This window comes from Lepisosteus platostomus, chromosome 5 (genome assembly GCF_059453375.1).
Source record: "Lepisosteus platostomus isolate fLepPlt1 chromosome 5, fLepPlt1.hap1, whole genome shotgun sequence".
In the NCBI taxonomy this organism is placed as follows: domain Eukaryota; kingdom Metazoa; phylum Chordata; class Actinopteri; order Semionotiformes; family Lepisosteidae; genus Lepisosteus; species Lepisosteus platostomus.
In genome coordinates this window covers 68,568,194-68,592,162 of record NC_142615.1, presented here as the reverse complement: position 1 = coordinate 68,592,162, position 23,969 = coordinate 68,568,194, and the positions used below count along the sequence as shown (strand labels likewise).

Genomic DNA, 23,969 nt, shown 5'->3' with positions numbered 1-23,969 from the left:
GCTACAAGTATGTGGGTAACAGTGATGGCTCTCTCTGCTGTACTGCTGTGGCCCTCCCTCCTGATGACAGAATCGTCTCACACTTCACCTTCACAGACACAAGCTCCATGTGTTTGTGGTGAAATTGTGGGTCTGTTGGTGTAAAAGTTTTTTATTGAGCTCACTGAACTGATCTCGAAGGCCACTTTAATTTCATTGCGTCTGACATTTTGAGTGAAATTGTAGTTTTGTTGGTTTAAATGTGCTGTTTCTTTGACTAGCCGGCTTGTTTCGCTGATATTTGTATTTCCTCCTCCTGAAGGAAAGATATCAAGTGTGTGTGACAGTGGATTCCTCTCCGTCGCCCCTCAGGCGTTCCTGGGTCTCCTCTCTGTGGTGCAGCTGGACTGTAAAGAGTGCGCTGGAGAGGATTGAGCTGCTCCGGTGAAGGAGTGTGAGATGTGCTGAGTGTGAGACTGACGAGCGCAGGCGAGCGGCGGCTCTCACCTTCCTCCCGAACTTCGGTCTGAAACCTCATGAACACTCTCGGCAAGGTCAGTCGGTCGGTGTCCTTAAATGTTTTGATTGCCTGTTATTCCTCTCATCGTCCAGGCAAGGGTGTTGAGTTCCGCCCGTCTTCGGCACGTTCAGAGAGACCGACCCTGTGAGCGCACACGGGGGAGAGAGAGGAGGAGCAGGCCCCACTTCCAGCCTCTCGCTCTTTCACAGCCCCGTACCTGAGGACCAGAGCGTCTCTCGTCAGCAGGGCCTCGCGCCTGCAGGTGACTGAAGTGTGCTTTTATATACAGGTGAGAGAGAGTGCACAAGAATCGTCAGAAGTCAACACCGTTCGTTAGACATGGATGATGTCCAAGGTCACCCAGAAATAGAGCACGACAGGTCACTCAGAGGAAAGGTATTTTTAATTTTTCACCGGCGTATGGATCTACCAAGTACAGAAGCCAGACAAAAAACATTGAAATGCAATTTGAAATTCACACTGATGTGTTGAGAACTGTTCCTTAGAAGCGTTTGATCTGTGTTCAGATCTTCTGCTAAGGAGATGTGGTCAGGAAAGGCAGAGACGCCTTCTCTCGTCTGACCGTTGTCTGCAAACCCTGAGGTGTCCTGCGGTCTTTATAATCTATAACCACACTTTCCCCTGTGGACGTTACATACTGTAGATCATCTGTCGCAGCAGGATGCCGATTGATTTGAAAGGCATCTTTATCTCGACAGCCTGAGAGAGAGGCCAACATCAGTCTGGCTGGAGGTCTGGTGAAAGGAAAGCCTTGAATTTAGAGAATTAAAATTATTTTTGTAGATTTTAAAACTAAGTTATTATTTTATTTCAGTTGAACTATTAGGAACAGTTATTTTACAAAACCCGAACATTGTTCTGTGTTTTGGTTTACTCGAGATTTAACGCAAGATGGAGTTTCCTGCAGGAGTTCTCGGCCGGTGTGGAACATGTTTAGTGTCCTGCAAGAGTTCTCGGCCGGTGTGGAACATGTTTAGTGTCCTGCAGGAGTTCTCGGGCGGTGTGGAACATGTTCACTGTCCTGCAGTCCAGGCTCTCACTACGGAGCTCGCCAGTTTGACGTCTTGAGCGATTTTTCTCAGCCTCTCGTTTCTCTCCCTCACGATCCTGCACTCCTCCGGCAGCAGTTTCTCGTTGTTGGCGATCTTGGCGAGGATCTCGGCGTGCTGTTTCATCTTGCGCAGCTTGGCGATGCAATCCTCGAAGCCCAGGCGGGCCTCCTCTTCCTCGTTGCGGATGAGCAGCTCGATGTAGGCGGCCGTGGACAGAGCGTTGGGCTTCAGGGCGATCTCCTCCAGCCGCGCCAGGCAGTTGGAGGACAGCCTGATCAGCTGCATGATCCGGTCCTCGATCGTCTCGAAGTCCATTTCGATTTTCTCGAGCATCTCCTTCGTCGACATGAACTTGCCGGAAGCCTTCACAAAGTTGTCCTTGAGTTCTTTGACTGTTTTCATGACCTTCACCACTTCGTACTCCCACATCGTCATCTGGGAAATGTGAGCGGAGTAGTGGCAGTTACCTGGACAGATCACACAGAATCCAGCATCATCCATGACGGCGCAGAGATTGATTTCTCCTGGCGTGGGAAGGAAACATCCTGAATGGCACGAAACCAGACAGTTGTTGCAGTTTGTTGATAGATGCTTGGTGTTCTTCCGTTTCGGGACCAGCTCCTCGATCTCTGTCTCGAAGTTCTTGTTCTGCTCTATGTTGGCCTGCTCGTTTTCCAGACATGCCCTGATCTTCTTCATTTCGCTCAGCTTCGCCAGCCCGGCCGAGATCTGAGGCAGCAGGCTCGCCATCGCCATCTCCAGCCTCTCGCGCTCCTCCAGGACTTTCTTCGTCAGCGCCAAGTCCTTCCCCTCTGTCTTCTCCAACGTTTGGAAAAACCTCTTCAGCTGCTTCACGTTGTTCGTCCAGACAATTTTCTCCAGCTTGTTGTCGTCCTCTTCCTCGTCGTCACTCCCGGAGCCCTCCCCGTTGGAATCGGTGTCAGGCCTCTCGTTTTGCGTGTAAAGGGCGGAGTTGTTAAATTCGAAGTAAGTCGCTTTGCCCTTCCGGTTCTTGCGGCAGGGCAGGCCCGCAGCTTCGATGGCGCCCAGGACGGGGATGTCCTTCCCGTCCACAAACGTGACAAGGACGAGGATGTTCTCAGCGATGTCCTTCCCGAGGATGGAGTCGAAGACGTACTGCTGGATGGAGGTCAGCCGCGCCAGAGACGCCTGGACCACGAAGCACACGGTGTCGATGTGGTCCACGCTGCCGGGGCTGGTAAAGAAGCGCTTCACCTGCTCTGTGATCAGCTTGTCCCGAGAGAGTCCCAGGGTGTCGATGACCGTGAGGGAGTAGGGGACGACGAATCCCTTCTGGTTGTGGAGCTCGTAGGACGTCACGATGGAGGTCTGACTCTCCGCCTGCGAGCGGTTGGTCTCCTCGTGGATCAGCTTGAATCGAAACCGATCCTCCCACTGCACGCCCAGGATGTAATTGATCATCGCGTTGATGAGGGTGGTCTTCCCTGCCCCCGTGGCCCCCAGAAGGATGATGACCTTATTGTTCCCTTCTTCTACTTTCCTGCCGAACGCGAAGCGCTGGAAATGCTGCTCGTCGGTGGGCTCCTGTTCCAGCGACAGCCTGTATAAGGAAGGCTGCCCGCGCTCTATCAAAGTGGAGAAGTTTAGGAAGTGGTCGCTCTGTACTTTAACACGACTGACGTCCCCTGACTTGACTCTGCTGTCCTTCGGGATTGTTATTGGAGTCTCGGGGCTCGGTGGACTCTTGCCTTCTTTGCCACAGTCGGAATAAACCCGGACGATGTAGGAACTTCCTTCCCTCAGGTTCTCCAGAGTGCACACCCTCCCTCTGACTTTGAGCTTCGTCCATGTTTTGCTGTCTTGCTCGTCCGTTGCCCCCTTGAAGACCTCTCTGTATTCAACTTCGTAGGAAGTAACGCTGACTCCCTGTCCCACAGAGGTGGGCATGTCCCAGGTGACCGTCATGGAGTTTGGTCCTGTTGATTTCTGCTGAGGAGCTCCGGGGGGGGCTGAAGGAAGCGTCTTGCAGGAAGGAGTTGCGTCGCTGGCACAGCCGACTCCAGGTTTGCAAACCGCCCGACAGCCGAATCGATACGAAGCGTTCAGGTCCAGCCCCGACACGGTGAACTCTGGCTTGTTGTCATCGGTGTCCACTTCCCTCCAAGCTGAGTCACTCGACTTCTGGTACAGAACCCGATACCTCACGATCTCGCCGGCGCCGTACTTCGGCGGGCGGAACGCCAGCTGGACGGAGTCGTGCAGAGTTGTCAGCACGGCCGGTACCCCCGGCTGGGAAGGCAGCTCGAAGTGCTTGCTGGCCAGAGCCCCCCTTTCGAAGAGGTAAACGGAAGATCCGATGTGGACCTCGTCCTTGATTGACGCCACACAGAACTTCACGTTCGGTCTGCCTTTGTTCTCTCTCTTGAAGTCTAGGAATAGTCTGATGTTCTCCCGTGTCAGGGCTGTGACTTCCTCCGACCTGAACCATTTTCCCCATCTTCCCTCTGGCTCGAGATCAGGAGCTAGCTCTTCACCCGTCCCTCGTTCGGAGGAGGTCAGATAGCTTTCCAAGATGTTTAGGTATTGCTCCCTTTGCCTCAGCGATGTAAACGCAAAGCACACCACGTACTCGTTCGCCGAATCGAGCACGACTTGGTCCAGGTCACTGCTGGAGGGGGCCACGGTGACGTCGCTCATGATCTGCAGGTAAGATCTCAGCACGTTCAGCTCCCGCTCCTTGTCTTCCAGGAACTGCGCGAGCAGGGCGTTTCGGAAGGGGGAGCGCTCTCTCCCGCTCAGGAGGTCGACGAGTCGGCCCTCTTCCTCGCTGCCTCCGCGGATGACCGGCAGCAGCCTGGCCAGAGATCTCTGAAAGACCAGCTTGTACTCCACGCACAGGTCTTTAAACTGCAGGAGTTTCTGGTTCGTCTCTGGAAACTGGATCGCAATCGCGTCTTTCATCAGATCTTGGCACCGCACGATATAATCATCCATTTCGTCTAAAATACGCTGGGATCGGCGAACTAACCCGATGCTGATTTGCCTGACGATTGTGGCAGCCTGGGAGTCCAGTTTTGTCAGTGGGTAAAGCCAGACTTTCATGGGCACGGTGTGCTCTCCGTCTTTTCCAAGCAGGTGTGGGAGAGATGAATAGACCTTGATGGCGTCTTGGAACGTCACCGGATTCTTTTCCAGAGCAAAATCCCCGTAGAAATTGCAGTTGAACTTGTCCGCCTGCTGGCGTTCCTCGTCCGTCATTCTGAGGGACGCTTCGCCTTCGATCGACACACACGGGATCATCTTTATTGCCGCGTGCAGACTGCTCTGGACGTCCTGCTGCTTCTCCTCTGCCGCAACCTCCCGGTCTAAGACGAAGAAGGCCTGCGCGCCGTACAGCACCGCCGTGACGACGTGCGTGGCCGACCCCTCCTGGAAGACGTTGCTGTGCTGCACGTTTCCGGCTCCTCAGCGGTCCATGGTGAGCTGCTCGAAGCGCGTGGTGGTGCGGTACTGCAGGGTGACCCGCGACTGCTTCTTCGAGGTCTTCTTGTCGTTCAGGTAACTGGCCGAGCCCTTCACCGAGACCAGCCCACAGAGGAAGCTCGCCTCCAGGGAGGCCTCCACCTTCAGAGCCGATGCCTTGTCCTCCGTGGAGTCGGACGCAATGATATGGAAATCTGTGTTCGGCTGAGGACGCACGTCGATGTCTTTCTGCAGCATCTCGGCGTCCCATAACGTGATTCCTGCGGGGAGACAAGAAATAGAAGAAGTGTTCATGGGGCTTTGCAAGCTTGTCGCGCTACAGGGAGTGATCTTTCAGCTGCGCGGTCAAGTGTCGCTGTAGTGTCCCTGGTGGTCTCGTGGTCAGGATTCGGCGCTCTCACTGCCGCAGCCCGGGTTCGATTCCCGGTCAGGGAATGTCAGTACTCTTTTGGGGCGGAGCGGTGGCTCTGTGGCTGAGGATCTGTTCCTGTGGCTGGAAGGTTGCCGGTTCAAATCCCACAGCCAGCAGAGGAATCCTACTCCATTGGGCCCCTGAGCAAGGCCCTTCACCCCAACTGCTCCAGGGGCGCTGTCCAATGTCTGACCCTGCACTCTGACCCCCAGCTTTTCTCCCTGTCTGTGTATCTGTCTCATGGAGAGCAAGCTAATGCAAGAAATTGTATAGGGGCAATAAAGCAACATTATCACATTATTATAAATCATAATCAATGTGACAGAGATATAAGCGCAAGGCGAGGCATCCTGACCACGAGGATGAGGCTGAAGCCCCACCACTGATGCAGCCCTCCAGTGAGAGATTTTGGTTCAACAGACCCGTTGGGTTATTCACAAGCATTTAATCACTGATCACTGATCGAGGGTGTGATGGGAGCGTCTGAGATTCACATTCCCTGAAGGGCAGACGGGAGATTTGGGCTGCCAGATGCCAGACATGGGAACAGATGACGAGTGACTGCTTGCTGATTCCACGTGGTGAACAGAAGGATTTAATAGCGAGTGATAAGAATGAGGAACTCGGAGCAGTTTCAGTGGGATCGGGCTTCAGTGCAAGGGTCCAGTTCTTCTGGTCCTTTTGTCACGACTGAAACAACGAGGATGAAAAACAAACGCCGGCCAGAGCGATGGGAACCAGTCGGAGTTTCCACTGTGGGTTAACGCTAGGGGACGACACTGCACCAGACTGGAGCCAGATGGAGTGTCCACTGTGGGTTAACGCTAGGGGACGACAATGCACCAGACTGGAGCCAGATGGAGTTTCTGAGTCTCTCTGAGTGAGTCTCTCACCTGGAATCAGTGTGTCTGTCAGGGTCATACAGCTGGAGACAGGTCACCTCAGTGTGAGTCTCTCACCTGGAATCAGTGTGTCTGTCAGGGTCGTACAGCTGGAGACAGGTCACCTCAGTGTGAGTCTCTCACCTGGAATCAGTGTGTCTGTCAGGGTCGTACAGCTGGAGACAGGTCACCTCAGTGTGAGTCTCTCACCTGGAATCAGTGTGTCTGTCAGGGTCGTACAGCTGGAGACAGGTCACCTCAGTGTGATTCTCTCACCTGGAATCAGTGTGTCTGTCAGGGTCATACAGCTGGAGACAGGTCACCTCAGTGTGATTCTCTCACCTGGAATCAGTGTGTCTGTCAGGGTCATACAGCTGGAGACAGGTCACCTTAGTGTGTCTCTCACCTGGAATCAATGTGTCTGTCAAGGTCATACAGAATCCCCAGCTGGATCAAACGAACGCATGACCCCAAACTGTCTGGATAGCTTCTGTAAAAACGTTTTCTAAACCATGGAGTTGTACAGTTTTACATGCTTTGTGATTGTGCTCTCGCAGAAGATAGAAAACAAGGCTTTCATAAATTCCCAAAGGAATTAGAGCCATGATTGGATCAAGGATAGGATCGGAGCCACGCTCCTCGCCAGCTCTCCCTCCTCTGTACCCAGCCAGTGTTGAAGCTGATACCGGAGGCACTGCTGTACACAGAGAGGGGCGGGGGTGGGGAACAAGCCGCACAGCCCTGTTGTTGAAGCCGATATCCTTTAACTGATGACTTCCAGTCAGCAGCAGGGGCAGTCGATCACTCGGGATGCAGAAAGCAGAACAGGACACCCAGTTATCTGAACATGTTACTTCTACAAAAAGATTCACGACAAGAACCAGACGAACCCGAGAGCCTTCGACACGCCAGCGCCGCCCAGAGGCAGCGCGAGGACCGCAGACGGGGAACGCACCAACGTCTCCATATATTGGTGTAACAATCTGTCCCGTACGCTATGTACAACATTAGTAGTCGGCGAAGAAGAAGGAAAAAAACACGTCGCATCTCTCCTGTACACCGGGGCGCAGAGACGAGGAGCTGGTACCCCAAAACTATTCTCCTGGTCTAACAGGACCGGACCTGAACCGATGGACCAGCTAGACTGGACCTGAACCACCAGAACAGCTGTCCTCCTGGTCTAACAGGACTGGACAGTGTACTGACCTGGGCCAGTCACAGCGAATGGATCAGGAATGATCGATCACATGGAGATACTGACCAGACTAGTGTCCTTCCTCTTCCTCAGAGGCTGTCTGTCTCGAACGCCACCAGGGGGCGCACAAGAGGCTCAACCCTCCGAGCCGTTCATGGCGTCCTCCAGCAGGAAGCGCTGGATTGCTGGGAAGGACGGCCGCTCCCTGGACTCCCGGCTCCAGCAGCTCAGCATCAGCTCGTACAGGCCCTGAGGACACACCTCCGGCCGGGACAGGTACACCTGGGGACAGGAGAGAGCAGAGAGAGGGGTGAGTCTGCAGGACAGGAGAGAGAGAGGGACAGGTCAGCCTGCAGGACAGGAGACAGGAGAGAGAGACAGGTACAGGTACTCCTGGCCAGGTGTGGCTGTTACCTGCTTGCCTTGGTCTCTGAAGAACTCTCCAGCGTTCTTGATCACCAGCTCATCTGTCATGGAGGCGTAGGGCTGCTCCTTACACAGCCTCAGCATCTCCCAGAGGGTCACCCTGAACGCCCACACATCGCTGGCCGTGGTGAACTTCCCCTGGGGACACAGACACACGAGGTCACCCCCAACACACCCACACCCACACCCACACCCACACCCACCCACACCCACACCCACACACACACACACACACACACACAGGGTCACCCTGAACACCCACACATCGCTGCCCGTGGTGAACTTCCCCTGGGGACACAGACACATGGGGTCACCCCTCCACACACACACGTATCGCTGGCTGTGGTAAACTTCCCCTGGGGACACAGACACATGGGGTTCCGAGGTCATTATGAGATTTATCAAACAAAAATTCTAACGATATCCTGCTCTTCACCAACCCTTCAAACATCCTCACCAAGTCTACAGACCCGGAACCAGAGATCTTATTTTTCCGAGTCTTGTAGATGGTGAGTTTGGCTTGGCCCAGCAGAAAATTGGCGAGGAGGGTCTGAGTTTTCCGTTTTTTTGTACGACCCACCCCAAACACGAAAATAACATCGTTGAAGGCCAGGCCAAGGTTGGTGAAGAGCCGGATCAGTACGGCAAACATGGGCGACAGGCGGGGGCAGGCGCTGTAGCAGTGGAACACCGTCTCCCTCTGAGCGCAGAAGGGACAGGCGTCAGACACCGCCGGGTCCAGAACCGACACAAATGAGCCCTCCAGGGAGTGTCAGGGAGCGCGGACAGCTGGGCCTGGTGCCTAGATGTTACGACTAGTCTGAACAGACATTTCCCCCCAACACCAGCTAGCTGACTAAGAAACCTGTCTACACACCGCCGCGAGTGTAGTCCCAGCGCGTCACACGCCCACTCCACGCTGCGCCAGCAGCCCTGATCCACATCTAGCAGGTGGTGGAGCTGTGTGATGTTGGCGTGGACCAGTCTGCTGGTAAAGTCCAAGGAGCGGCCCGGTTCTATGTCCATTCATGGATTGTGTATTAATGGTTCTCTGAGTGTCCAGTAAACGTTAATAAAAACAAAGGTTTTCTTCCCGAGAACTACTCGCACGAGTAGCAGGCGACCCTTCACCACCTCCTGGACGGCGATAGAGAGGGGCTTGAACCCCACAGAGAACAGCACCGCGACCCCCGCGCTCACAGGGGACCCGTGACTGTACACGATGTCCCCCTGCCACTCCCGCTGCCAGGCGACGATGTTGGAGCTGTCGGTGTGGGTCTCCTGCAGGAAAGTCACCTGCAGGCTCTTTTCTTTGATAATCTCCAACACCGCAGCTCGCTTCAAAGCCCTCCAGCACCCTCCTTGAATTGGTGTTCAAACTCCCTATCCTAATGTCGCCCATGTTTGCGGAAAAGAAAAAAATAAAAAACATAAAACACGAACAGACATGTAGCACACAGACGGATAGTAATGTGATGTGAGGGACAGGACTCATTCGTGCTGAGGTGCGTTTCGCGGTCCTGCCTTGATCTTACCTAAAAGGCTCTTCAGGCGCCATCTCTCCTGATCACTGAAGTCATTCGCACCCGAGCCCCTCTTCAGATGACGCGTCGCGGAGAGGACAAAGAGCTCAGTGTCGGGAAAAAAGTCCTCGACCACAGTTCCCCTCTTACCTTTAGTCTTCTCTAAGAACTCCCTGATGCTCTGGAAACTGTAGCCTCCTCTGCAGCTCTGCCGGGCCGAGGAGCCCGAGGTGAGAGAGGAGTCGGTGAAGCCGCCCTCGTCGTCGCTCCCGGACTCCGAGGAGCTCCGGGCGGCGGCGGTGGCAGCGAGGACACTCCAGCGCGTCCTCACTCTCCCGGTGTCGGAGTCACTCGCGGCCCCGGGGCCGGCGACAGAGCCGCCCTCCACCGAGCTCTCTGTGCTGCGCTTCTTCTGCACCGCACTCTGCACAGATTTTTTTGTGCGCTTTCTCCGCGGCGTCTTAAAACCATCGTCTATTTTTCCAGATGATAATTCATTTCCTCCCCACACCGTGTCTACAGTTTTCGCTGGCGCTTGAGACGTGTTTTCCCCTGTCGGTGTCACTGCCTACTCTCTCTCTCCCTGCTCCGCCAGCGCTCATCTCTTGCTCTCCGGTGTGGGGGGCTCCCTGCTCTTCTGAGGGCTGCGGTGGTCCACTCTTTACTGTCTGTTCTCCTGCTTGGGACACCACCGGCTCAGGCTCACCTGCTCCCTCCAGCGATCTCCTCTCCTGCACCCCGGCCGTGGGCTCTGACTCCCCGCTGCCTCCCTGCGCTGCTCCACTCCCCGCTGCCTGACGCTGTCGGCTAGCCTCCTGTGCGCCCTGGGGCTGAGGCTCCCTGCCCGTCTCTTCCTCCACCTCCGGGCAGTTCTTCACCACATGCCCCTCGCTCCCGCACCTGAAGCACTTCATAGATTCCGAAGTCACGAATACAACGTAGTCACAGCTGTCAATCCGAAATTTAAGGGCCACATTGATCTCTTCTGTGGGGTTTTTTAAGATGACGTAAACTTGTCTCCGGAAAGAGACGACGTGCTTCATCCCAGTGGGATCCTCCTGATCGGAGAGACCACCTGTCCGTACCAGGACAGCTCCCTCTCCAGCAGCTTGTTCCTCATGAACGGAGGCACGTTGGAGAGGGTGATCTTTCGAGCCGGGGCTGCGAGAGGCAGTACCGGGGTGAAGGTGCCGTCCAGGACGACTCCCTTCTCCACCAGGGTGTTTGCCAAATCGGTAGACTGCAGGAAAATGACTATCCCTCCACTCAAGCGGGAAGCGGACCTGATGTTCCTGCAGCCCACGACCTCCCCGACCGCAAGAACGCACCTCTCAAGCGGACAGAACTCCGCAGGGGAGATTTTCACACCATGGCGTCGAGTTAATTTCTCAAAGGAGAGGTCTGGAGGATCAGAGCCTCCAGAACCGGCCATGACGAGAAAATAAACCCCGCTTTTCCCCATAAAAGACAGAAAAACACAAAACTAGTGAAAAACACCGCCACATGATCAAACCCACCGAAGCGCCGCCCACTCACTCACTCAGTCTCAGTCTCGCGAGAAACAAAGAGAGAAACAGGTACAAATTCACACTGAACAACAACACATTGGAGCACACATCCAGCTACACATATCTCGGTCTCACCATCAGCTCTTCCGGGAGTTTTGACCTGGCAGTGAAGGCACTGAGGGAGAAGGCACTCAGGGCTTTCTACGCAAAAAGAAGGAGGCTCTTCAACATCAACCCACCAACAAGAATCTGGCTCCAAATATTTGAAAGTGTAATCCAACCCATTGCCCTATACGGTAGTGAAGTGTGGGGTCCCCTCCCAGACCAGGATTACACCCAATGGGACAAACAGCCCACAGAAACTGTAGAAACATCCTCTGTGTGCAGAGAAAAACTCCTAACAACGGGTGCAGGGCCGAATTAGGCCAGTACCCACTATTGATAAACATACAGAATATTAAAGTATTGGCTACACCTAAAAAACAGCGACCAAAATTCCTACCACCACAAAGCCCTGCTGAGCCCAAAGCCGAGCCCCCTGAGCCAGCTGGTCCTGAGGCTCACTGACCTGAGCCACACCGACACTAACCAGCCTCAGGACAGCACTGCTAGAACACCACAACCCAGACTCAACCACATCACAGCACAGATCAAACAGCAATATCTCACACACTGGGACACACACACACAAACACAACGTAAACTGGAATGCTACAGAACCCTAAACAGACAATACACACTAGCTGAATATTTGACCAAAATAAAAAATAAACAGAAACAGACCCTGACGAAGTACAGGCTCAGTGACCACAACCTGGCCATAGAAACTGGGTGACACAGGCAGACCTGGCTGCCCAGAGAGGACAGGCTGTGCTCCCACTGCCAGTGGGGAGAAATAGAGACAGAGGTGCACTTCCTACTGCACTGTGACAGATACTCTGGGATTAGAGAAACATTCTTCCCGAAATTCAGAAATCTAATCCCAGAGTTCCCACACCTGCCAAAACCACAACAGGTCCCAAACCTACTGGGAGAGGGAGGAGGGAACTCAGTTGATCTGGCAGCCCAGTGTGTGATCTCCTGTCACAGCCTGAGGAACAGTGAGTCTGTCTCCCAATAATGCACCAGCCGCCAACAGTATATGTCAATATTTTATAATATGTCTTTGTTGTAAATGTCTGTAGATTTTATGTTACTTCTATTTTTTGTTTTGTTCCATGTTAATTTTATTATTTTTATTTGCTTTGGCAACACTGATTGTACCCATCGGTCATGCTAATAAAGCACCTTGAATTGAATTGAGAGGAGAGGGGGGAGAGAGAGAGGAGGGAGAGAGAGGAGAGAGAGAGCGAGGGAGAGACCTGAGAGAGAGTTCATACAGACACAGTGGGACAGTACTGTGTTTAGCGTGTTGTCACAGTGGGACAGTACTGTGATCAGAGTGGGGCGCTAGTGTTCAGTGAGAAATCACAGTGGCACAGTACTGTGTTTAGTGCATCAGAGTGGCACAGTACTGTGTTCGGTGTGTGATCCCAGTGGCACAGTAGTGTGTTTGGTGTGTAACTACAGTAGGACAGGACGGTGTTCAGTGTGTCATCACAGGGGGACAGGACTGTGTTCGGGGTGTGTCATCACAGGGGGACAGGACTGTGTTTGGGGTGTGTCATCACAGGGGGACAGGACTGTGTTCGGGGTGTGATCACAGTGGCACAGGACTGTGTTCAGTGTGTGATCACAGTGGCACAGGACTGTGTTCAGTGTGTGATCACAGTGGCACAGTAGTGTGTTCGGAGTGTGATCACAGTGGTACAGTACTGTGCTCGGTGTGTGATCAGAGTGGTACAGTAGTGTGTTCACTGTGTAATAACAGTGGGACAGTACAGTGTTCACTGTGTCATCAGTGGGGCACAGTACTGTGTTCAGTGTGTCAACTAAATGGGACAGTACTGTGTTCAGTGTGTGATCACAGTGGCACAGTACTGTGTTCGGTGTGTGATCCCAGTAGGACAGTAGTGTGTTCACTGTGTGATCAAAGTGGCACAGTAGTGTGTTCAGTGAGTAATCACAGTGGTATAGTAGTGTTCACTGTGTGATCAAAGTGGCACAGTAGTGTGTTCAGTGAGTAATCACAGTGGGACAGTAGTGTTTAGTGTGTGATCCCAGTGGCACAGTACTGTGTTCGGTGTGTGATCAGAGTGGGACAGTAGTGTGTTCGGTGTGTGATCACAGTGGGACAGTACTGTGCTCAGTGTGTGATCAGAGTGGCACAGTAGTGTGCTCAGTGTGGGACGCTAGTGTTCAGTGAGTCATCACAGTGGTACAGTAGTGTGTTCACTGTGTGATCACAGTGGCACAGTACAGTGTTCAGTGTGTGATCAGAGTGGTACAGTAGCGTGTTCAGTGAGTTATCATAATGGGACAATACAGTGCTCATAGTGTGATCACAGTGGCACAGTAGTGTATTCAGTGTGTGATCACAGTGGGACAGTAGTGTGTTCAGTGTGTCAACTAAGTGGGGACAGTACTGTGTTCAGTGTGTGATCACAGTGGCACAGTACTGTGTTCAGTGTGTGATCATAGAGGGGCGCTAGTGTTCAATGAGAAATAATAAATAATAAAGTAAATAATATCAACGTAACGTGGTTTTCGGCACGTCTACCTAGGCTGCAGCTACTCCTGCATTATGTTTCATGTAAAAGTTTAGCTTAGATTTTGTTTGCAAAAGATAAGCAAAATCTTTAAATGCAAGTGACAAAAACTAGACACAACCGCAGTCCATACGAGGCCCCCTGCTACACTTTCACTGTTAATTCATTAAAGCCCATATTTTCTGTGCTTTCCCTCACGATAAACAACTGCACCTGAATTGACACATCTCTTCTTGCTGAGTCCTTCGCACAACAAACAAAATTACTCACCGGTCAGGGACAACAATTCTAGTGGAGCATATCCTGTCTTTGACAGGACTTGTAGTGTTTTTAGAGAAACCAACAAGGTCAGTTCTATTCCTTGTGTTTATCACCGTCGGAAATTACTCTCCAGTCAGCTGATTTGTACACCGTGTGTGCAGTTCTTGTGTGAAGGAGATTGTTACTGGTATTAGTAGTATTATTAGTAGTGTTATTACTATTAGTAGTAGTATTAGTATTATTACTGGTATTATCATTGTTATCAGTAGTATTAGTATTGTTAGTGTTATTATTAGTAGTATTATTAGCGCTGTCAGTAGCAGCAGTCGTATTATTAGTATTATTAGTGTTAGTAGTAGTAGTACTATTGTTATCAGTGCATGATGCCCAAGAATAATTCCCAGATGTTCATTCTGTAAGTTGCTTTCATAATGGCCAGCAGCCCTATCACCCTGCAACTCCCAGCTGGCAGCCCCACTGGAGCCCAGCAGGGGTGAGCCTGGCCAGTACCTGGAGGGGAGACTGCTGGGAAAACACTGAGGCTGCTGCTGGGAGAGGTGTGTGTGGGGCCAGCAGGGGGCGCTCTCACCCTGCGGTCTGTGTGGGTCCTGATGCCCCAGTATAGTGACGGGGACACTGGACTGTAAACAGGCGCTGTCCTGTGGATGAGATGTCAAACCGAGGTCCTGACTCTCTGTGGTCATTAACAATCCCAGGGTGTCTCTCGAGAAGAGTAGGGGTTTTACACCAGCGTCCTGGTCAAATTTCCCTTTGGCCCTTACCAGTCATGGCCTCCTAATAATCCCCATCTATGAATTGGCTTCATCAGTCTGCTCTCCTCCCCACTGTGAGCTGGTGTGTGGGGAGAGGACTGGGGCGTCATCCAGGTGGGGCTGCACACTGGTGGCGGTAGTGGGATCCCCAGGACCTGTAAAGAGCTGCACACTGGTGGCGGTAGTGGGATCCCCATGACCTGTAAAGAGCTCTGAGTGGAGTGTCCAGGAAAGAGCTATAGAAGTGTATTATTATTAATATCATCCAGCCCGAACCCCAGCGAGCGTGACTCCCTGACCCTGACCTCTCTCTCCCCCAGGTGCAGAACCGCTGTTCCTGCTGCTGGCGGGGGAGGAAGAGGGGGCAGCGGCCAAGGCGACGAAGACCGGGGAGGTGCTGCTCCTTGTCGGCGTCTCTCAGTACCTCAGCAGCAGCTCCGACCTGTGACCTGTGACCTGTAACCCCCCCCCGCCCCCCTTCTGGGTGGAGTCCAACCGTGACGGGAGAGGCCCTCGAGTCCGGCCCGATACCGATACCCATACCGGCCAGCCGCACCCGAGCTCGGACCCGGACCGCTGCCGCCCGGAGAGGGGAGTCCGGGACTCTTGGGCGGAGACGCCCGTGGCGCCTTATCGCTCTGTTTGTTTATTGATTGATTTCCTGCGTGGCTTATTTATTTATCTATCTTATTGACGGAGAGACTCGTGCGTCTTATTCATGGAGAGTATTTCAGTGAGAGCGGAGGTGGTGCTACTCTTCCTTCACCGTGAGGAACTGGAACGGTTCTCCCTAATCGATCGGTCGATGACAGCGAGTGAAATGATCGTGGGGTGGGCGGGGTGCGACGCGTGTTTCACTCCCTTCTCCCACCCCCACAAAAACAACACCACCCACGCTCCTCGGCGAGAGACGGAGACCTGGACTTCCGATTCCTGTTGCTCTCTTGTGTGGGAATGACAGGCGAGCCCCAGGCGTGGACGTGTTTCTGCGTCGCTCAAGCAGACTCCCACGGACACGCCTGTGAGGTCGCGGGTCGTCTTCATTTTTAACCTTCTTGCGTTCATCGTGAGTGAGGGGAGGGGGGGCGGTTTCTCCTCTGAAGCCGATTGAGGTCTTTGTTTGTGTTTCCTAAGTCTTTATTTCAACAGCAGAGATGCCCCCCCAAAAAATGCTTAAAAAAAAAAGCGAATGTATTGAAATAAAAAAGGAAATTCGACCTTAAAAGCAGGACAGGAGGGAGTATTTCGCCACAGTAAGGCCCAGAGGACTAAGACAGACTGCCCCTTGGTCCGAAATCCCCAGACCCCACCGGATCGCTCTCCTTTCTCCGCCTGGCCGTGGCCTGGGGTTCCTCGTGAGGGAGGGAGCCCCCGGTCGCTGTATGTTCTGTGAACAGATGAATAAAGACGGAGAAGCAGCGGTGTGGTTTGTGTTTGTTCTGGGGAGGGATTGACGCTGCAGAAGAGCCGACTGAGAGTCTGCGTTGGAGGAGCCGGTGGAAGAGAGGAGATTGTCCTGAAACTGTACTCGTCCCCAGACAGTCACGGGCTCTGGGGGGGCGGCTCAGTCAAGGGGGAGGGGTGGAGGTCGGGGTCAATCAGCGCTCAGGCATCTGCAGTTAAGAGGGGGTCTGTACACAGAGAGGGGTAGGGGTGGGGAACAAGCTGCCCAGCCTTGTTGTTGAAGCCGATACAGATCCTGGACTCTGTGTGTGAGAGTAGGGGTGTGGATCCCAGTGTCCCGACTGCTGGCCAGTAAAATTGTGTAAAAGTTTTTTTATCATTGTTCTCGGGGGGTTTGTGGTGAAATTGTGTAAAAGCGTCTGTTTATCATTGAGGTAACATTGTGTAAAAGTGTTTTTATCATTGAGCTCGGGGGGTTTGAGGTGAAATTGTGTAAAAGTGTGTTTTTATCATTGAGCTCAGGGGGTTTGTGGTGAAATTGTGTAAAAGTGTCTTTATCATTGAGCTTGGGGGGGGTTGTGGTGAAATTGTGTAAAAGTGTCTTTTTCTCATTGTGCTCGTGGGGTTGTGGTGAAATGGTGGTTTTTGGGTGTAAAAGTGTCTTATTGTTCACATACTGCTGCTGTGATGTGGCCTTTCACCTGTAGGTGGCCCTCTCACCCATCATGTTTAAATGTACCAGTCCTGATGGATGACTGTACACATAGATAGATACTTTATTGATCCCGTGAGGGAAATCATCCTCAGTCAATGGGAACATCTATTTAAGTAGTGACTCTCCAGATAGCATTTTTGTATGAAACATTTAAAGAAATCGACAACCACTTTTCAAAACGCACAATAACACAGACTGGTATGTTTGACAACGAGTAAATAAGACACAGGCGAAACGAGAATTCACCATCACTTTCTGCATGTTTACCGTGACCTGTCCTGATCGTGAGAAGTCTCAGACGCGTCTCTTCACCAGACAGTTTAATACAGCAGTTCTACATGGGACCGGTGTGAGAGTATGTGGGTAACAGTGATGGCTCTCTCTGCTGTACTGCTGTGGCCCTCCCTCCTGATGACAGAATCGTCTCACACTTCACCTTCACAGACACAAGCTCCATGTGTTTGTGGTGAAATTGTGGGTCTGTTGGTGTGAAAGTTTATTATTGAGCTCACTGAACTGATCTCGAAGGCTACTTTAATTTCAGTTGGCTTCTGACATTTTGAGTGAAATTGTAGTTATGTTGGTTTAAATGTGTTTGTTAAAGTCGAGGTGCGTCGCTTTGCCCTTCCGGTTCTTGCGGCAGGGCAGGCCCGCGGCTTCGATGTCGCCCAGGACAAGGATGTCCTTCCCGTCCACAAACGTGACGCGGACGAGGATGTTCTCGGCGATGTCCTTCCCGAAGATGGAGAGGATGTAGGAGTATCAGTGCGAGTCATGAGTTCATAACAGGAAGAGAGTCCTCTCGGATTCACTGACTGTCCCTTCTGATCCAGGATGATCCACACTTTCTCCAGCAGTGTGATAAGACTTCGATATGAAGTCAATATTCTAAAATACAGGAAACAGGGCTCCTGAACACGCAGAGGAACCCAGATGTCCGCACGGCGCGAGAGTCACAGCGGACTCTAAACACAGTGAGCAGCATCGCATCTGATCCATCACGAGCCCATAATCATGATGATGGTGTCAAAACAGCAGCCAGGTCCTCTCAGAAGATCAGACAGTTGTATTCAACAGTTTGTACCACCTGTGATACTGAGACAGACACATCTGTCACTCTGGATACCTGAGACTGGGGACTCACTCTCAGGGGGAGATGAGCCTGATGAAGTTAGCAGAACCAAAGTAAGTGTTTATACCTCCAGGAAAGGTCTTTACCTCCACACCTGTGACACCTGTGTGTTGTGTTTGTAGCTGTAGGATACCCATCACCACAAGCACACAGTGTATATAAATGAGATATAAATGAGTCTGTGCTGTTATAGACTGTAGTGAGTCCTGTCTGTAGGATACCTATCACCACAAGCACACAGTATATAAATGAGTCTGTGCTGTTATAGACTGTAGTGAGTCCTGTCTGCAGGATACCCATCACCACAAGCACACAGTGTATATAAATGAGATATAAATGAGTCTGTGCTGTTATAGACTGTACTGAGTCCTGGCTGTAGGATACCCATCACCACAAGCACACAGTGTATATAAATGAGTCTGTGCTGTTATAGACTGTACTGAGTCTTGTTTGAAGGATACCCATCACCACAAGCACACAGTGTATATAAATGAGATATAAATGAGTCTGTGCTGTTATAGACTGTAGTGAGTCCTGTCTGTAGGATACTCATCACAACAAGCACACAGTATAAACACAATTGTAGCTGATGTAACATCTAATCATGATACACTGTAGAGATCAGATTGTTGTTTCCTGAGGGAATTTTGTATGGACACCCAGCACTCCTGTACATTTAAACAGAATGCAAACAAAAAAAGATTAGACAAAAAAACACATTATTCTATTACAAAAAATAAGAAAAACATCGCACATCACTCTATTTCCCAGGTACAGTATAACACATCACAACGTACCATTTATAACACGTCACAAAATATATCCCACTCACGTGTTTATTAACATGCAGATAATATTGTATCGACATTTATTTCATTTAAGTTTGTTTGCTGATCTAATTGTTTGCTCTCAATACAATACAAAATAAACCACACATTCATCTTCAATAACTGCTACACACACACAGTTAAATCTCCGTATCGACACACCTGTCAGCTCTCCTACCGTCTCATCTCTACTATAGGAGTCCCGTACAGACACACCTGTCAGCTCTCCTACCGTCTCATCTCTACTATAGGAGTCCCGTACAGACACACCTGTCAGCTCTCCTACCGTCTCGTCTCTACTATAGGAGTCCCGTATAGACACACCTGTCAGCTCTCCTACCGTCTTATCTCTACTATAGGAGTCCAATACAGACACACCTGTCAGCTCTCCTACCGTCTCGTCTCTACTATAGGAGTCCCGTACAGACACACCTGTCAGCTCTCCTACCGTCTCATCTCTACTATAGGAGTCCCGTACAGACACACCTGTCAGCTCTCCTACCGTCTCATCTCTACTATAGGAGTCCCGTATAGACACACCTGTCAGCTCTCCTACCGTCTCATCTCTACTATAGGAGTCCCGTACAGACACACCTGTCAGCTCTCCTACCGTCTCATCTCTACTATAGGAGTCCCGTACAGACACACCTGTCAGCTCTCCTACCGTCTCATCTCTACTATAGGAGTCCCGTACAGACACACCTGTCAGCTCTCCTACCGTCTCGTCTCTACTATAGGAGTCCCGTATAGACACACCTGTCAGCTCTCCTACCGTCTTATCTCTACTATAGGAGTCCAATACAGACACACCTGTCAGCTCTCCTACCGTCTCGTCTCTACTATAGGAGTCCCGTACAGACACACCTGTCAGCTCTCCTACCGTCTCATCTCTACTATAGGAGTCCCGTACAGACACACCTGTCAGCTCTCCTACCGTCTCATCTCTACTATAGGAGTCCCGTATAGACACACCTGTCAGCTCTCCTACCGTCTCATCTCTACTATAGGAGTCCCATATAGACACACCTGTCAGCTCTCCTACCATCTCATCTCTACTATAGGAGTCCCGTACAGACACACCTGTCAGCTCCCCTACCGTCTCATCTCTACTATAGGAGTCCCGCATAGACACACCTGTCGGCTCTCCTACCGTCTCATCTCTACTATAGGAGTCCCGTACAGACACACCTGTCAGCTCCCCTACTGTCTCATCTCTACTATAGGTGTCCCGTACAGACACACCTGTCGGCTCTCCTACCCTATTTTCTCTACTATAGGAGTCCCATACAGACACACCTGTCAGCTCTCCTACCGTCTCATCTCTACTATACTATAGGAGTCCCGTATAGACACACCTGTCAGCTCCCCTACCGTCTCATCTCTACTATAGGAGTCCCGTACAGACACACCTGTCAGCTCTCCTACCGTCTCGTCTCTACTATAGGAGTCCCGTACAGACAAACCTGTCAGCTCTCCTACCGTCTCCTCTCTACTATAGGAGTCCCGTACAGACACACCTGTCAGCTCTCCTACCGTCTCATCTCTACTATAGGAGTCCCGTACAGACACACCTGTCAGCTCTCCTACCGTCTCATCTCTACTATAGGAGTCCCGTACAGACACACCTGTCAGCTCTCCTACCGTCTCATCTCTACTATAGGAGTCCCGTACAGACACACCTGTCAGCTCTCCTACCGTCTCATCTCTACTATAGGAGTCCCGTACAGACACACCTGTCAGCTCTCCTACCGTCTCGTCTCTACTATAGGAGTCCCGTACAGACACACCTGTCAGCTCTCCTACCGTCTCATCTCTACTATAGGAGTCCCGTACAGACACACCTGTCAGCTCTCCTACCGTCTCATCTCTACTATAGGAGTCCCGTACAGACACACCTGTCAGCTCTCCTACCGTCTCATCTCTACTATAGGAGTCCCGTACAGACACACCTGTCAGCTCTCCTACCGTCTCATCTCTACTATAGGAGTCCCATTCAGACACACCTGTCAGCTCTCCTACCGTCTCATCTCTACTATAGGAGTCCCGTACAGACACACCTGTCAGCTCTCCTACCGTCTCGTCTCTACTATAGGAGTCCCGTACAGACACACCTGTCAGCTCTCCTACCGTCTCATCTCTACTATAGGAGTCCCGTATAGACACACCTGTCAGCTCTCCTACCGTCTTATCTCTACTATAGGAGTCCCGTTCAGACACACCTGTCAGCTCTCCTACCGTCTCATCTCTACTATAGGAGTCCCGTACAGACACACCTGTCAGCTCTCCTACCGTCTCGTCTCTACTATAGGAGTCCCGTACAGACACACCTGTCAGCTCTCCTACCGTCTCATCTCTTCTATAGGAGTCCCGTATAGACACACCTGTCAGCTCTCCTACCGTCTCATCTCTACTATAGGAGTCCCGTCTAGACACACCTGTCAGCTCTCCTACCGTCTCATCTCTTCTATAGGAGTCCCGTATAGACACACCTGTCAGCTCTCCTACCGTCTCATCTCTACTATAGGAGTCCCGTACAGACACACCTGTCAGCTCTCCTACCGTCTTATCTCTACTATAGGAGTCCCGTACAGACACACCTGTCAGCTCTCCTACCGTCTCATCTCTACTATAGGAGTCCCGTACAGACACACCTGTCAGCTCTCCTACCGTCTCATCTCTACTATAGGAGTCCCGTCTAGACACACCTGTCAGCTCTCCTACCGTCTCATCTCTTCTATAGGAGTCCCGTATAGACACACCTGTCAGCTCTCCTACCGTCTCATCTCTACTATAGGAGTCCCGTACAGACACACCTGTCAGCTCCCCTACTGTCTCATCTCTACTATAGGAGTCCCGTATAGACACACCTGTCAGCTCTCCTACCGTATTATCTCTACTATAGGAGACCCGTATTTATCGCTACTCTAGAAGTCCCCGCATTTATTGGAGCCTCGATCACCACCAGTACACGGCAGCCCCACAGATGAAACTCTTCAGAGTGGTCTGGGCACGTACACTCGTGGAACCCGCCCTTCCTCTCCGTGGACGTACAGGGTTTCCCTGCGAGAGCCGGGCGAGGCGGGTCCTGGACGTGTGAATCTCTCAGGCTGCGGAGGCGCCTATTCTCGCAGTATTACGGCTCTCGCTCCCAGCTGCGCCTCCAGTTCCTCCGCATTCCCGAGTCCCGGTTCCTCCGGTTCCGCTCCTTTCCTGTAAACTGCGCTCGGACCTGCGGACCGGAGCCTGCAGTCCTGCTGGAGCGGGTCAGAGCGCCGGCCCGGCCGCACCGAAGGTGAGGAGATACTTCTGAACTCTTCTCTCTTCTCACGGTGTGTCGGTTTAGCGAGAAATGTTGGATTTTCGGTCCTGAAATCGGGAAATTGCTCGCAAGTCACGCTTTCAGGGTATAGGATCAGCTCCTGAAAGGTCATCGTACAGCGGAGTCTGTTTAAAACATCCGTTTCTTTTAAACCGTTTATACATCCCCGAACAATTTCTCTCTCCTCATCCGTGTGGTCTGGAATACAGCTTTGTAGAGAAACTCTCGAAAAACAGCACGATTGACTCTTTTTACACACGGAGTTTGTTTATATATATATACTTCCTCATTTCTGCGCAGGTAAATTAACAACCCTGAAGTGAGATGGAAGATGGACATTAATATTCATCTCGTATAGCGCCTTTAAAAGAGGCTTTTTATCGTGCTCTGCAGAGGAAGACTCCGCACCGAGAGGAAACAGCAGATTGACACAGGACCCGTGAAATTAAAGCTCTTTTACTGAGGAAGGTTTAGAGTCTGGATGTGAAAGACCTCAGGGAAGGAGACTCTCTGAGATCCTTGGTGATGTTTTTACCTGTTTCTCTAAATCCTAAATACTACTCGTTTCTTTTAAATTGTTTTTGCACGTTTGTTCCCCAAAAGAGTATGTGTTTAATGCACATGTGAAGTATTAGGTCTTCTAAATACGGGCACATTTCAGAAAACACTGACTCAGTGCTGCAGGTTCACAGGGGAAGTGAGTTTAAAACGGAGTCTTTTCGCAGTTAATCATTGTATTTAAGACACACTCGTGCGATTTGTCTCAGTTACTTTTAAAATTTCTGGATTTCCTGAGCCTTTCACCTGCAGCAGCTGATGGATTGACAGAGCCTGCCTGTTACTGGAACAACACGAGTCACATGAGAGTTTACACGTGAAAAGTATTTTCATGTTGAATGTTTCCTGAGTGAAGAGACGCGTTATGCATTTTCCTGGCGGTTTATTAAGTTTCATTTGTACTGATCCACCAGGTGGCGCCAGAGCAGAGTCTTCATCCCTCAGGTGAGCTCACCTTTACCTGAAGAGAACAGGAAGTCCTTCTCCCTCAGATCAGCAGGAAGAGAAGGAGAGAGATGGCGTCTGAGAGCTCAGCGCTCAGCCCTGGTGAGTTTTCTCTTGTTCTGCCTGTCAGAGTGTCGGTAAGGGAGTCACTGAGGGTCTCTTCTCTGTCACAGAGCACAGCAGCAGCTGGAGAAGTGTCTTCCTGTCTGCTGAGAGTGTGTTCTCTCTGTCAGACACACAGGGTCTGGTTTACTTTCACTTTCTCTTGTCAGTGATCAGAGATCGTTAGTGTAAACTCAAGCTGTTTGGAATGTACTAAATATTTTAATAAAGTGTTTATTTAAGGTAAAATGATTGATGTTAAACCTGACTGTATGCTGATGGTATTGGATTCACACTGTTAGTATTCATGATGCTCAGACACGCTCAGATATGAACATTTCCTGTTTGTTGCTCAGGGGCCGTGTTTATTGTACAGCTGATAATACCAGAGAGGAATCAGTACAGATGAACAACAGAGGAATTTATTTGGCCCATAATTAGTAGTGATTCCAGGTTCTCGTGCAGCTGTTTCTCCTGTCCTGACTGGGCAGCTTGTTCCCCTCTCCCACCCCCCTCTGTGTACAGTAGAGCCTCCCACTCCTGATTTTAAGTCTAAGTGTTGCTTTGAGTTTCAGTGTTAATTCTGAGGAACTCTGAGGTGTCAATATCTAACTGGTCTTTAATGATGACTGACTGTCACTGAGGATGTTGATTATTTTGTATATATTTATGGTTCGCTATCTTCACCCTGTCAGTGTGGGACACTCCCTTCAGACTAAAGAGACTCAGTTCCTCCAGCTTGTCAGTTTCACTGTTTTTAAACTAACATCATGCTAGTTCTCTTCAGTGTGGATCACAATAGAT

The 23,969-nt window shown here is 51.2% G+C and overlaps 3 protein-coding genes and 1 pseudogene across 9 annotated transcripts in view; 1 reads left to right on the top strand and 3 right to left on the bottom strand.

Annotated features, from left to right (window-relative positions):
- Nucleotides 1–23,969, top strand: part of LOC148671873 (uncharacterized) — a 641,462-nt gene that overhangs the window by 102,366 nt on the left and 515,127 nt on the right. Inside the window, exons 1-3 of one of the 6 annotated variants that reach the window (XM_088632705.1) lie at nucleotides 21,896–22,034; nucleotides 22,455–22,583; nucleotides 23,033–23,165. The exons of 3 other annotated variants lie outside the window; for them this stretch is intronic. In XM_088632705.1, the coding sequence (XP_088488831.1) occupies nucleotides 23,135–23,165 (31 nt within the window). In that variant the 5' untranslated portion in view covers nucleotides 21,896–22,034; nucleotides 22,455–22,583; nucleotides 23,033–23,134. Of the gene's footprint in view, nucleotides 1–21,895; nucleotides 22,035–22,361; nucleotides 22,584–23,032; nucleotides 23,166–23,969 lie in introns of those variants that run through there. 2 more of the 6 variants (XM_088632703.1, XM_088632706.1) reach the window with 2 other exon arrangements.
- The window catches only part of LOC148671881 (GTPase IMAP family member 8-like), a 423,522-nt gene that overhangs the window by 82,540 nt on the left and 317,013 nt on the right, over nucleotides 1–23,969 (bottom strand).
- The window catches only part of LOC148671901 (uncharacterized), a 122,966-nt gene that overhangs the window by 42,549 nt on the left and 56,448 nt on the right, over nucleotides 1–23,969 (bottom strand). The window lies entirely within an intron of this gene.
- LOC148671909 (uncharacterized) lies at nucleotides 1,290–5,392 on the bottom strand (annotated as a pseudogene).